At 46.4% G+C, this 13982-nt stretch overlaps 1 protein-coding gene across 1 annotated transcript in view; it reads left to right on the top strand.

The window, feature by feature from the left end:
• Positions 1–447: 447 nt before the first annotated feature.
• Positions 448–13982, top strand: part of ak3 (adenylate kinase 3) — a 31721-nt gene continuing 18186 nt past the window's right edge. Inside the window, exon 1 of the mRNA XM_084324790.1 lies at positions 448–919. Within this exon, the coding sequence (XP_084180916.1) occupies positions 772–919 (148 nt within the window). The 5' untranslated portion in view covers positions 448–771. The remainder of the gene's footprint in view (positions 920–13982) is intronic.

Genomic DNA, 13982 nt, shown 5'->3' with positions numbered 1-13982 from the left:
TACTATTGGACGAAGCTGGGTTTGTGAGATGGATGCGCGCTTGGTGCAACATTTCAGCTGTCCACTAGATGGCGGCAGATTACCATCTAACGAAGCTGGGTTTGTGAAGTAGTGGATGCGCGTTGATGACAGGTTCGTCGTGCGCACAGACTCTCAAGGTCTCAGAAAGAAAGGGATTAATCGCCAGGAGTCGGACCTAGTGAACATGCTTTTCACGAAGCTAGACGAATTACGTGACAGTGTTGGGTTATATAATAAATAGACATCATCATCTCCATCAAAACGTGGACAATAGACCTTTGGTTTCCCCCCCACTAGACTTGATGATAACGGACTGTGTCGTCGTCAGGTGAACGCTGTCCTCGTCTGCCCTCCAACCACCAGCGCACTTACGGTGATTTTTCCCTTTGCGATTTCCCCCTCCCTCTCTCTCTCCCTCCCTCCTCCTCCTCCTCCTCCTCCTCCTCCTCCTCCTCCTCCTCCTCTTCCTCCTCTTCCTTCTCCTCCACCTCTCCGTCCGCTTTGAGAGTTCAGAGGGAAAAACAGATTCTCAAGGTCCAGCGAAAGTCTAGTAGGAATGAGAAAAGACGCGCCCACTATATGGGCTATTGTGTACTTTGGATAGTTTGGCTGCTGCACTCAGTACAGCTCTCATGAGGAATCTCTTTCTTGGCTGAGCATCCAGACCAGACAGCATTTCCATGTGGATGAGGCTCAGGCTGTCGTCTTCTTCTAGCAACTGATACGTGGTTTAAGACGAGTCGTTTGGAGATGGTTCTACAGAGAATCTTCCGTGCTGTCATCATGGGACCCCCCGGGTCGGGGAAGGGGACAGTATCCGGGCGCATAACCACAACTTTCGGCCTGAAACACCTTTCCAGCGGCGATCTTTTGAGGGCCAACATCAAAGCCAAGACAGGTACAATGGAGTATTTTACAATAGTCAATAGAGATGACCGTAACGATCAGCTGTTTATTATAGCTAATTGTGGAGTTTTTACTTCGTAACTGAGCAGAGCAAAAGCTACAGACGTGTCAAACTATAGGCTGTTATATAATATAACGTTATGAGTAATCGTGATTATTATAGACTACGAAAAGGTAAAGAACAAAAGTAGTTTTTAAGTTCAACAAAAATCGCACTATTACAATTGCTGCAGCATGTATATTCTCTCCCCGCCGTATGTATATTTCTCTCCCACCCACCCCCTCCTAATGTACAGTCCCCTCCCCATCATATACTCTGTCAGGATCTATGGGTAACAGTACTGTATATTTGAATACCGTATATGTCACACATGTATCAGTACTAAATACCTGTATGTCCCTATGCCATAAATGTCATGTATGTTGTTGTCATAAATGTCAATATGAATATAAAATGGGGGACCCTGATGTAAACAAGACAAAGTCTTTCTCTGGTCTGCATCCCCTTAACAATTGTGTGTATTGAGCCGTACTGTATTGTACCCATTCTGCAATCTGTTAAATAAAGTTTTCATTCATTCATTCATTCATTCATTCATTCATTCATTCATTCATTCATTCATTCATTCATTCATTCATTCATTCATTCATTCATTCATGTATCAGTTCCTGAGTGAGAGTTTCCCCTTCTCATTAACTAATATTATGCATAATGCAGACAGCCCATCTCCAGATCATGTAACATGAAATATCCATACAGCAAAATGTCACAAACATAGTATCATTGTGTAAGTCCTCTGAACTATTGTTGTTTGCGAGACTGCCACGTTCATAGAGCTCTTATTATTATCACCTAAATGTTTATTATTACTAACAGTTGTGTCCTCATCAAGACACCGAACCAACCCCTCACAGGTGATGACTGATGACTCTTGTACGAGTTCTGCGAGGCTGAGTCAGCAGCAGGCAACACTCGCGATGATTCAGTCCCATCCGTCTCCTTTGACATGCTGTTGTGCCGTTGAGCACGTCTCACAGATGAAGAGATACAGCAGGACATTAACTGAAAGAAGACTGTCCCTTATTGATAGGCCAATGGTGGTTTTCTGGTTAAACATGATAAAAGAAACACTCCCTATTCCAGTTATGTGTTCCTATCTTACTGTAGTGTATAACCGTTGATGCTGCTACTTAACTGAGCCGGAGAAGGAGAATAGAATTGAACATAATATAATTGAAAGGAATATAATAAAGAAGACAAAATGTCAGAATATAAACTTTAAATGTATGTTTACACTGTCCACCTCTTATCTGGTTCCTGATCAATTGCATCATCTTTTTCCCCTCTCCCTCTCTCTCTCTCTCTCTCTCTCTCTCTCTCTCTCTCTCTCTCTCTCTCTCTCTCTCTCTCTCTCTCCCCCTCTCTCTCTCTCTCTCTCTCTCTCTCTCTCTCTCTCTCTCTCTCTCTCTCTCTCTCTCTCTCTCTCTTCTCTCCCTCAATGCCCCCTCCCGTCCCATGTGTTCTCCAGACAAGGTCAATAAAAGACTATAGTATGTGTTATTCTTATTGTACAGTATGTTTGTACAGTAGACACCTGACCAAGCCTTATCTGAACATTGCAGGGAGGCCCACAGCTCCTCAACATCACCTTCTATCACAAGGTGATAAAGTCCATTTGATACCAAGAAGGAAGCAAATTTTTTTATGCAAATGACATGTCGTCAGCCTGTGACTGCAACTTGTTCCTGTTTGCGGACGACTCAGCCCTGCTGGTCTCTGACAAGAACAAGTTGCAGGTTGAAAAAACCCTCAGCTCGGAACTAGGCAAAATCTGCATATTAACTGATAAACTATCATTACACATGGGCAAAACAGAGTCCATTCTCTTCGGTTCAAATAACAAACTCAGCAAGACCGACGGCTTCTCAGTTACAGTGGGTGACAATATTGTCACAAGGAAAGACGAAATTACCTACCTGGGTTCCATCCTAGAGGCAAATCTTTCCTGTGACAAAATGGCATCCAATGTAATAAAAAAAGTCAACCAACGAACTAGATTCTTGTACCGGATCTCCTCTCTAGTAAACAAGAATACCCTGAAGACTCTGGCAGGAGCACTCATTCAAGGGTACTATGACTATGCGTGCACCTCATGGTACCAAAGCACCTCAAAGGCGCTTAAAACAAAATTACAAACATCACAAAACAAACTGGTCAGACTACTACTTGACTTGAACCCCAGAACCCACCTCACCCCTGCCCACTTTGACAACCTAGGATGGCTTAGAGTAGACGACAGAGTACAGCAACTTGCAATGGGCCTGGTCTACAAGATACACTATACGACCGGGGTGCCCATGTACATGTCAAAATACTTCCCAAAGGTCAGTGAATACCACAACCACTACACCAGAGGAAGCTCAACAAATCATGTTAAACCCAGATTCGGCTCAAACAAGGGACTAAACACGTTTCGCAATTATGCCACAACAATGTGGAACGCCCTACCCAAAGCTGTAAAGGAATGTGAATCCCTGCCCACATTCAAAACCGCTCTTAAAGAGCACCTACGGGAGGCTGCAATTCGAAACTGGCCACCGTAAATGCCCAAAACCCCCACCACCTCCTAATAGACAGTCTCCTCCCCACCGCATGTATATATTCCCTCCCCGCCGTATGTATATTTCTCTCCCACCCACCCACCCCCTCCTAATGTACAGTCCCCTCCCCATCATATGTATATACTCTGTCAGGATCTAGGGGTAACAGTACTGTATATTTGAATACCGTTTATGTCACAAATGTATCAGTACTAAATACCTATATGACCCTATGCCATAAATGTCATGTATGTTGTGTATGTCATAAATGTCTATATGAATTGAAAATGGGGGACCCTGATGGAAACAAGACAAACGTCTTTCTCAGGTCTGCATCCCCTTAACAATTGTATGTATTGAGCCGTACTGTATTGTACCCATTCTGCAATCTGTTAAATAAAGTTTTCATTCATTCATTCATTCATTCATTCATTCATTCATTCATGAACTCTCAATCCATTTAAGGTTTTCGTTACATAAATCTCTCTGCCTGTCTCTGTCTCTGCCTGTCTCTGTCTACACTGTCCAGATAGATTCCTCAACGTATCTCCATGTTGCTATATCTAATTGCACCGACCTTTTGTTTAGTTCTTGAGGCTCTTCAATCAGGCGTAGTACCTGACTGTCAACATACCAGCTGAGATCTCTGCAAGGCATTTTGGCCATTTTGGGTTGTAGCACCAACTGAAGCTGACAGGGAAACATGTCAGTGCAAGACACACGAGAACCTGCAGTTCATGTCTACTAGCCTTTTCAGCAGTGGGCTTCTGTCCACTAAAGATGTCCACTGCGATCCCAATGTGAAGGATTGTGGTGTTTGTGGAGAGTGCCAATTCACTGCTGTTCCTTTGGTTAGGCCTGTGACAACAGATCCTATTGGTCTCACTCAGTGATCTACTGAGGTCAATAAAGATGAAAACATTTCTGTTGTGTCAAAAAAGAGATGATGCTGACAGAGGATAAAGCAGTAGACCAGTTCCAAGATCATATGGCAAGATTTCGGCAACATATCTTCAACATCCGGTGGCAATACTGGGCGTACAGGGAGCTGAGGGAGAAACTTGTGGACAACGAATGCCTTATTCATGTTGACTTCAGTGAGAATTATGGCTGCATACTGTTGTGTTCTGCATGGTTAGTATTATGGTTAATATGATGTTATTACCACGCCACCGTTAGGCGGCACAATAGGCACAAGAGGATAGGCAAGAACTAGGAAGTGTGTCCAGGAGTGGATGTACGTGGGTGAAGCGACCATGATGTTGATGTTCTGGAAGGATGGAATAAAGACGGAGGAATAACAACACAGCCTACTGACTCCTGCGTGCTTATTATAAATTACTAATAGTCTAAGTGTGGACATTACAAATTGGCGACGATGTCGGTTTTGGTACCCGCGCCGGCTCCGTTCCTTCCTGACGTGGGGGAGCCTGCAATACCATTTGCTACTTGGAAAAGAATCTTCGAGAATTACCTGAGGGTGATTAATGCTACGGGGGAGGCATGGCCGGATACGAGGAGATTGGCGATACTGCTACACTGTCTTGGAAGTGAGGGCCAGAGACTGTTTTACACGCTACCAGAAATAGGCACTACTTACGCGCACGCAATGGCGGCTCTCGACCGGCAATTTCCCCCTAAAGTGAACACGGTGACAGCGCGCCATAGATTCAGACAGCGCACGCAGAGACCGGATGAAAGTGTGACGCAATATCTTTCGGCATTACGTGAACTAGCCGCAACATGCCAGTTCGGGGGGATGGAATCCGAGATGATATGTGATCAGTTGATCGAACGTGCCACCCTCACTGTGATTAAGGACAGGCTTTTGCTGGAGGAGAATCTGACACTTACAACAGCTATTACACTAGCATGCCAGCTCGAGTCTGCTGTTCAGAGCTCTGCCCTATTGAGCGGGGCGCAGTCACAATGGGCGCAGCCTACTGCCCGGTCCAGGCAATCATGGGGACACAGCGCCGCCGCCAGGGGAAGGCAGGCAACTACAGGGCTGGAGTGGGGTGCTCAGGGACTGCTTTTACTGACACAACTGCATCGGGGCAGCAGCGCCGCTGTTTCCGGTGCGACTCCTCAAGCCACATTGCAAACTCCCCTACGTGTCCAGCTGTGAAATCAACTTGCAATACATGTGGTAAAACAGGACATTTTTCCAGAGTCTGTAAATCCAATACTAATGATGTGAGTGAGGTAACTGTGCCCGAGTTGACCATTTGTAATATGGAATCTGACAGTAGGCCTGCTGACAAAATATTCTGTACTGTAGATAATGAGGCACCTCCTGGATGCAAATGTAGTGTTGATCTACTAGTAGATACAGGTTAGAGTGTGTCAATTTTGCCAGAAGCGCTATGTCAGAAATACTTCACAGATTGCAAGTTAACTGAGCCTAGGATTAGGTTAGTTACTTACGAGAGAGAGCCCCTGCCAGTGATAGGCTGTCTCACAGCTGCTGTCTCCCGTGATGGAGTGTCTGTCCCTGCAACATTCTACATTGTCAAAAGTGGATCCCCGTTGTTAGGAATGGACTTGGTTAGGTCGCTGGACTGTCATATTGCAGGGGGCTCAGTGCTTTCTAAGAATGTCCAAGTGCAGGAGACACAGGCTGCTCCCACTACAGCTGAACCAGTGGGATGTGTTAAGGGGTTCATCCATAAAGTGGAAATCGATGACAGAGTGAAGGCAGTGCAGCAGAAGCTGCGTAGATTACCATTGAGTGTGCGTGATGAAGTCTCAGCTGAAATACAGAAGCTGCTGCAGGCAAGGGTGATAGAGAAAGTGGATGCATCACCCTGGGTATCGCCCCTTGTAGTCGGCCGAAAGAAGTTAGGGGGCATCCGCTTGTGTGTAGACTTGAGGGAGCCCAATAAGGCAGTTATAATGGATAGCTATCCCCTGCCACATATGGAGGAATTGTTTAATGAGATGCGAGGGGCTACAGTGTTTTCACAGTGTGATCTTGCTTCAGCATAGCACCAGTTACCGCTACACCCAGACAGTAGAAACCTGACTGCGTTCATTTCACATGAGGGACTGTTTAGGTACACTAGAGTTCCCTTTGGACTTGCCTCTGCGCCAAGCGCATATCAGAAGATGATGAAGACCATCCTGGAGGGACAACCAGGCTGCCAGAACTACTTGGACGACATAGTGGTTTATGGCAAGGACAAGGCAGAACAAGACGCCAACCTGCGAGGTGTCCTACACCGCCTGAACGACGTCCGCCTCCAGTTGAACATGCAGAAGTGTGTCTTCACCCAGTCAGCCCAGCCTCCCGTTCCTAGGGCACGTGATCTCCAAAGAGGGGCTCCGGCCGGACCCGGACTCTGTTTCTGCCCTGAGCGACGCACCCGCCCCACAGGATATGACTGCCCTGCGCTCTCTCCTAGGTCTGGCTGGTTGGTTTAGTAAGTTCATTCCTAACTATGCCGCCATCGTTGAGCCTCTCAGGGAGCTCCTGAGGACTGGGCCGGATGCTGTATTCACATGGACTGAAGCTGCTGAGAAGAGCTTCACCACTCTGAAGACGACCCTGGCGAGTAGCCAAGCTCTGGCATTTTTTTATCCTGCTCTGCCTATATTGGTGTCCACTGATGCGTCTGACTATGGACTTGGGGCAGTGTTGACACAGCTGCAACCTGACAATGTGGAGCGCCATGTCGCGTTTGCTTCCCGCACTCTCTCGCCGGCTGAGAGAAAGTATTCCACAATCGAAAAGGAAGCCTTAGCTTGTGTGTGGGCGGTTGAGAGGTGGAGGACGTACCTGTGGGGTCGGCGGTTTACCCTGGTCACCGACCACCAAGCGCTGACAACTCTCCTCGCCACAAGAGGAATGAGCATGAGCGGCCATGAGGATAGCCCGTTGGTCTTCTCGACTGCTCAACTACCAGTACGACGTGAAATACCGCCCGGGGAAGATTAACTTTATAGCGGACTGCTTGTCGAGGCTACCTGTACCAATGGGAGATGAGATGGAGGCAGAGCCGGAGATAATCGCGGAGTTGTCACCTGCATTAGGTGCGCTGCCGCTGTCTGAGTTGAGTGCTGCGTGTGAAGCGTGCCCAGAGTTAAGGGCTCTACGTGCACAGATTGCGCGGCGTTGGCCTAGAGCTAGGAAGGCCGTTACACCTGGGCTTGCAGCCTACTTCCCCATTTAAGATGAACTTTCAGTGGAGAATGCATACGTCATGCGGGGAAGTCGCTTGGTTGTGCCCTGCGCCCCAGACTGATCCATTTGGCTCACGAGAGCCACCAGGGGATTGTCCGCACCAAGCAACGGCTACGTGAGTTGATGAATGAAAACTAACTCACATTGCATGATGAACGTGGCACAGTCCTCGAAGTTACCGTCGAACAGTCGTAGGCTGGAGAGATGGGGCTCCCGAGGAGCGGGGTCGGGAGGTGCAGGGTTAGTCGCGGCGGCGGGTGGTGGTCCGGCTGGGACTCCTGCCACTGGTGGGGTTAAAAGCAGGGTGTAGAATATCAGCCTGCTGATTACCCTGCGCAGTCTGCTGGGTGGTTAGAGTGTCTAGAGAAATCTGGATAGGCTGGACCTGGGCCCAGAGGTCCTGCACAGCAGCCGCCCCTAGCTGTTGGGTGTGGTCGTTGGTCAGCTGGATCTGACCTGCCAAGGCTGCTCTAACACCGTCTGTGTCGGCTGGGGTCGACATGGTCGGGTCGTAATGTTATGGTTTGTAAACAACCCCAACAGCACGACACAGACAGGTAGTTCAGAGTTAGCCAAAAACTATGGGCGTATTTATTTACAAACAGAAACGAGCAAAAAACAACGTAAAAGCATTCAGGGGGAATGTCCTTCAGCAGAGTAGAGTTGAATATCCACTCGGGGAGGAACAGAAAAACGGAGAATGTCATTAATAGAACGTAGGGATTACGAGGCAATCCAGTAACAAAGCAGAGTCCAGTACCAAAACAAAGCGACACTTCTTCAGTGTTAAGGAACACACAAAAAACAGAATGAAGGTCTTGAGTCCGGGAAAAAATTAGGAATTCAGAGCAACAAAAAATAGACTTCCAAAAACTCACCAAGGCAAAGTGTAATACGAGGCACGGGTCCACGGAGGCAGAGAGAGGTAACAACGGCGACTTCCAAGGGCGTACTGGAGAAACAACACAAGAGGAACAAGCAATAGCTGGTGGTGAGCAAAACGACCCGACACTGAATGTTCAGAAACCTCGAGCTGATTGGAAACTCCTTTCAGGTGCGTGATGGTAATTGGTACCTGGAAGCGCGCAGTACTGAGCCAGCCCTCACACAAAGTATCCTATACTTACCCAATTACCTGAAATCTTGTCATACTTACCTGGAACAAAACTTAAGAATGTGAGACAGACAGAGAATTATTATAATGCAAATCTTATAGACCTTTTCAACTTGACAATATAAACATTCTAAATGGCCCCATTTGTGTTTCCTGTTGCAATGTTTGATAATACAGTATCTGACAGGAAGTAAACATAGGACAAAGCTGTTCCCCTAGCAATGGAATTCGAACGAAAAGGTATATAGACACACTTTATAATAATGATTAATTACTGTGTAATTCTATTTACACAAGAGGGTGATCAATTTATACATGATCACGGGTGTGATGAGGCAGGACAGAGGTATAAAGCTAAATAATGCTTTATAACCAATTTATTAAAAAAAATTATAATAACGTGTTACATTGTATACATATTGGTAAAATACAGTTTACATGACAATTGGATATGTATCAGCATTTATATGTATTTTCTTACATTTTGTAATAGATTTTCCACCCTGTTAGGTGCATGTTCCACCCTGTTAGGTTCCCCCTGTTAGGTATATAAACATAACAGGGTGGAACATTTTCAACCAAATTAGCCATTGCTCTGTGAAACAGAAAACCTAGCTAGCTAGCTCTCAACACTTAAACAATACTTTAGTATATATCAAACACGTTTAACTTAATTTTTTATGTGGTTTCCTTTCCTCCAAATGTTGCCTAACAGGGTGGAAATGTAAGAGTAGGACATACAGACTAACACCATAAAACCTGCAAAAAAAGCAACAGATCATTGGCGCTCACCTCACTTCTTTCAATTTTCCGCCAAATGAGTGATTCCACTTCCTGAATGTTGGTTCATGGGAATTGTAGTTCTCTTTTGTTCAGAAGGCTGGCTAAAAACCACAAACTAGTTCAAGTTTCACGTTTCAAGTTTGTTCAAGTTTGTTTATTAAATATCACAATAAAATACACATACTTTATGGTGAAATGCTTGGTTCTGTATAGAGGAATATACAATACTAACAGGGTGGAACACAATTTTAGGGACACACAGTAAATGCAATTAAAATAATTTATATATATTTATAATTAGAGAGATTTTAACTTGAACTATATGATAATAAAGGCATATTTCAACTTATTTATAATTATATTGCAAATGGTTCTAATTGAAAATTTACATTTGCTTTGGGGACATTGTAAAAATGGATGTATGTGCCTAATATCTTTATTTAAAATAATATATATATAGTACATGTATTGTTGTGTGTTCATGTTATAAAGAGGACCTCAATCTATAATAAAAGCCTTTCATTATAAACATGTGATTTATTTTAAGTAAGATATAACGAGTTATATCCTGAGGACGGAAAAGTCACCAATAGCCAGGAATGACCACGCTCATAGTTTAGAGGCAGGTCTGTCTAAGAGGGAGGAGGTAGCTTATAGTTTAGAGAGGCAGGTCTGTCTATAAGAGAGAGGATGTAGCGTATGGCTTAGATGCAGGTCTGTTTAAGAGGGAGGAGGTAGCTTATGGCTTAGATGCAAATCTGTCTAAGAGAGAGGAGGTAGCTTATGGCTTAGAGGCAGGTATGTCTAAGAGAGGAGGTAGCTTATGGCTTAGAGGCAGGTCTGTCTAAGAGGGAGGAGGTAGCTTATGGCTTAGATGCAGATCTGTCTAAGAGAGAGGAGGTAGCTTATGGCTTAGAGGCAGGTCTGTCTAAGAGAGGAGGTAGCTTATGGCTTAGAGGCAGGTCTGTCTAAGAGGGAGGAGGTAGCTTATGGCTTAGAGGCAGGTCTGTCTAAGAGAGGAGGTAGCTTATGGCTTAGAGGCAGGTCTGTCTAAGAGAGAGGAGGTAGCTTATGGCTTAGAGGCAGGTCTGTCTAAGAGGGAGGAGGTAGCTTATGGCTTAGACGAGGCAGGTCTGTCTATAAGAGGGAGGAGGTAGCTTATGGCTTAGAGGCAGGTCTGTCTAAGAGAGGAGGTAGCTTATGGCTTAGAGGCAGGTCTGTCTAAGAGGGAGGAGGTAGCTTATGGCTTAGAGGCAGGTCTGTCTAAGAGAGAGGAGGTAGCTTATGGCTTAGAGGCAGGTCTGTCTAAGAGAGAGGAGGTAGCTTATGGCTTAGAGGCAGGTCTGTCTAAGAGAGAGGAGGTAGCTTATGGCTTAGAGGCAGGTCTGTCTAAGAGAGGAGGTAGCTTATGGCTTAGAGGCAGGTCTGTCTAAGAGAGAGGAGGTAGCTTATGGCTTAGAGGCAGGTCTGTCTAAGAGAGAGGAGGTAGCTTATGGCTTAGAGGCAGGTCTGTCTAAGAGAGAGGAGGTAGCTTATGGCTTAGAGGCAGGTCTGTCTAAGAGGGAGGAGGTAGCTTATGGCTTAGAGGCAGGTCTGTCTATAAGAGGGAGGAGGTAGCTTATGGCTTAGAGGCAGGTCTGTCTAAGAGAGGAGGTAGCTTATGGCTTAGAGGCAGGTCTGTCTAAGAGGGAGGAGGTAGCTTATGGCTTAGAGGCAGGTCTGTCTAAGGGAGGAGGTAGCTTATGGCTTAGAGGCAGGTCTGTCTAAGAGAGGAGGTAGCTTATGGCTTAGAGGCAGGTCTGTCTAAGGGAGGAGGTAGCTTATGGCTTAGAGGCAGGTCTGTCTAAGAGGGAGGAGGTAGCTTATGGCTTAGATGCAGATCTGTCTAAGAGGAAGGAGGTAGCTTATGGCTTAGAGGCAGGTCTGTCTAAGAGAGGAGGTAGCTTATGGCTTAGAGGCAGGTCTGTCTAAGAGAGAGGAGGTAGCTTATGGCTTAGAGGCAGGTCTGTCTAAGGGAGGAGGTAGCTTATGGCTTAGAGGCAGGTCTGTCTAAGGGAGGAGGTAGCTTATGGCTTAGAGGCAGGTCTGTCTAAGAGGGAGGAGGTAGCTTATGGCTTAGATGCAGATCTGTCTAAGAGGAAGGAGGTAGCTTATGGCTTACCTTTACACCGGCAAATAAAGGTTATCAAAGGTAGGATGGAAGGAAGGAAGGAATGTACACTTGTAAGACATTCCTGTTGCCTGATGCAGGTCAGGGGGGATATCTACAATTCTTATAAGTGTGGTACAGGACAGGCCATGTTTTGGGTTTGAGATGCGTTGTGATAGTAGGATCAAGAAAAGATGGTAGGGTTTGAGATAGGTCAATTATGACTTCAGAAGGTGACAGCAATAGATATATTTTCTATGTAGGCTATATGTAACAATATGTAACAGAGTTTCAGGAGTGGAAGGCAAAATCCTCCTAAATTACACTGTCTCTTTAACTGGTTTAGCAGGGACTGGGCAACCAGGCAACAAAGCAGGCTGAACATTTACATTTACATTTAGTCATTTAGCTGACGCTTTTATCCAAAGCGACTTACAAGTTCTGTACGACAAGCCATCAGGAAGAGCACAACTCTATCAGCTGAGTAACAATGTTCATCAAAGTGTTGAGTGCTACAGTGTAGGTTAGTTTATTAGGACAAGTGCATGACAGTATGGTTAGTTAGGGTTAGATTTTTATTTTTTATTTTTTTAATTCAGATAATGGTTGAAGAAGTGAGTCTTTAGTCGACGGCGAAAGATTGGACGTGTTTCGGCTGTCCTAACTGGGGTGGGTAGTTCATTCCACCATTGTGGGGCAAGGACTGAGAATAGGCGACTTCTCTTTGATGACCCTCCCGGAGCTTGGATAGGAGTAGGTCTGAGGCGGCCAGAAGATGCAGAGCGTAGGGGTCTTGAGGGTGTGTAGTTAGAGACCATTGACCGGAGGTAGGCGGGAGCAGTTCCCTTTGCCGCACGGTATGCTAGGTCAAGGGCCTTGAAGCGGATTCGTGCAGCAATGGGGAGCCAGTGCAGGTCCCTAAGAAGTGGGGTGACATGGGCCGACTTCGGTAGGTTTGAGATCAGGCGGGCCGCTGCGTTCTGAATGAGTTGAAGAGGCTTAGTGGCAGTGGCCGGGAGGCCAGCGAGCAGTGCGTTGCAGTAGTCGAGGCGGGAGATGACTGTTGATTGGACGAGGAGTTGGGTGGCTTCTTTTGTCAGGAAGGGGCGTATCCTTCTGACGTTGCTCAGGAGGAATTGGCAGGTTCTGGTTGTCGCTGCGATGTGAGCAGAGAAGTTCAACTGGTCGTCGAGGACAACACCAAGGTTCTTGGCGGTCGGGGACGCGGTCACAGCTGCATTCTCGACTGTGATGGAAAGGTCGGTCAGGGGGGAGGATTTGGCCGGCAGGTGGAGCAATTCTGTTTTGCTTAGGTTCAGTTTGAGGTGGTTGGTCGTCATCCAGGCGGAGATGTCGGACAGACAGGCCGAGATCCGCTCAGAGACGTGGATATCTGAGGGAGGGAAGGAGAGGAAGAGTTGAGTATCGTCGGCATAACAGTGGTAGGAGAAGCCATGAGACGTGATAATGTTACCCAGTGATTTAGTGTAGAGGGAGAAGAGAAGGGGTCCTAAAACCGAGCCCTGGGGGACACCCGTCCGCAGGGGGCGGGTGGCCGACAGGGTCCCTCTCCATGACACTTGGTAGGAGCGGTCATTGAGGTATGATGACAACCATGTCAGCGCAGAGCCAGCCACTCCCATTCCTGCGAGGGCCGCGAGGAGGATCTGGTGGTTGACTGTGTCGAAGGCTGCAGATAGATCTAGGAGAATCAGGACAGAGGAGAGGCCTTTCGCTTTTGCTAAGTGAAGTGCCTCTGTGACCGCAATGAGGGCTGTCTCTGTGGAGTGACCAGTCCTGAAGCCTGACTGATTAGGGTCTAGGAGGTCATTCTGTAAGAGATAAGCAGTAAGTTGGTTGGATACAGCACGTTCAAGTGTTTTAGAAAGGAAGGAGAGAAGAGAGACAGGACGGTAGTTGCCTATGACGGTAGGGTTCAGGGATGGTTTGAACAGTGAACTGTTTGCAAAACACATTTGTTTTGGATCCAAGAACTATAGAGGCAGTGCAGAGTAGCGCAGAACACGTTCTTCTTCATGTTGTTGCAGTTGCATGACAGACAGTGCTGCAGCATAAACGTGTTTATATACTACGTGTGATGATTAACATGAAAAGAAACATGAACAACTCCATGAGGCTGAAGCTATTGAATTGGGAACAATGGTGCATGTGAAACTGAGAGCACTCAGGGGAATGTTCTGAGTACAGTTACATTTTCTGTTTCA

Source organism: Notolepis coatsorum, assembly GCF_963971535.1.
Source record: "Notolepis coatsorum genome assembly, chromosome: 11".
In the NCBI taxonomy this organism is placed as follows: domain Eukaryota; kingdom Metazoa; phylum Chordata; class Actinopteri; order Aulopiformes; family Paralepididae; genus Notolepis; species Notolepis coatsorum.
Note: the sequence above shows the minus strand (reverse complement) of the source record. Positions and strands in the feature narration are given on the sequence as shown.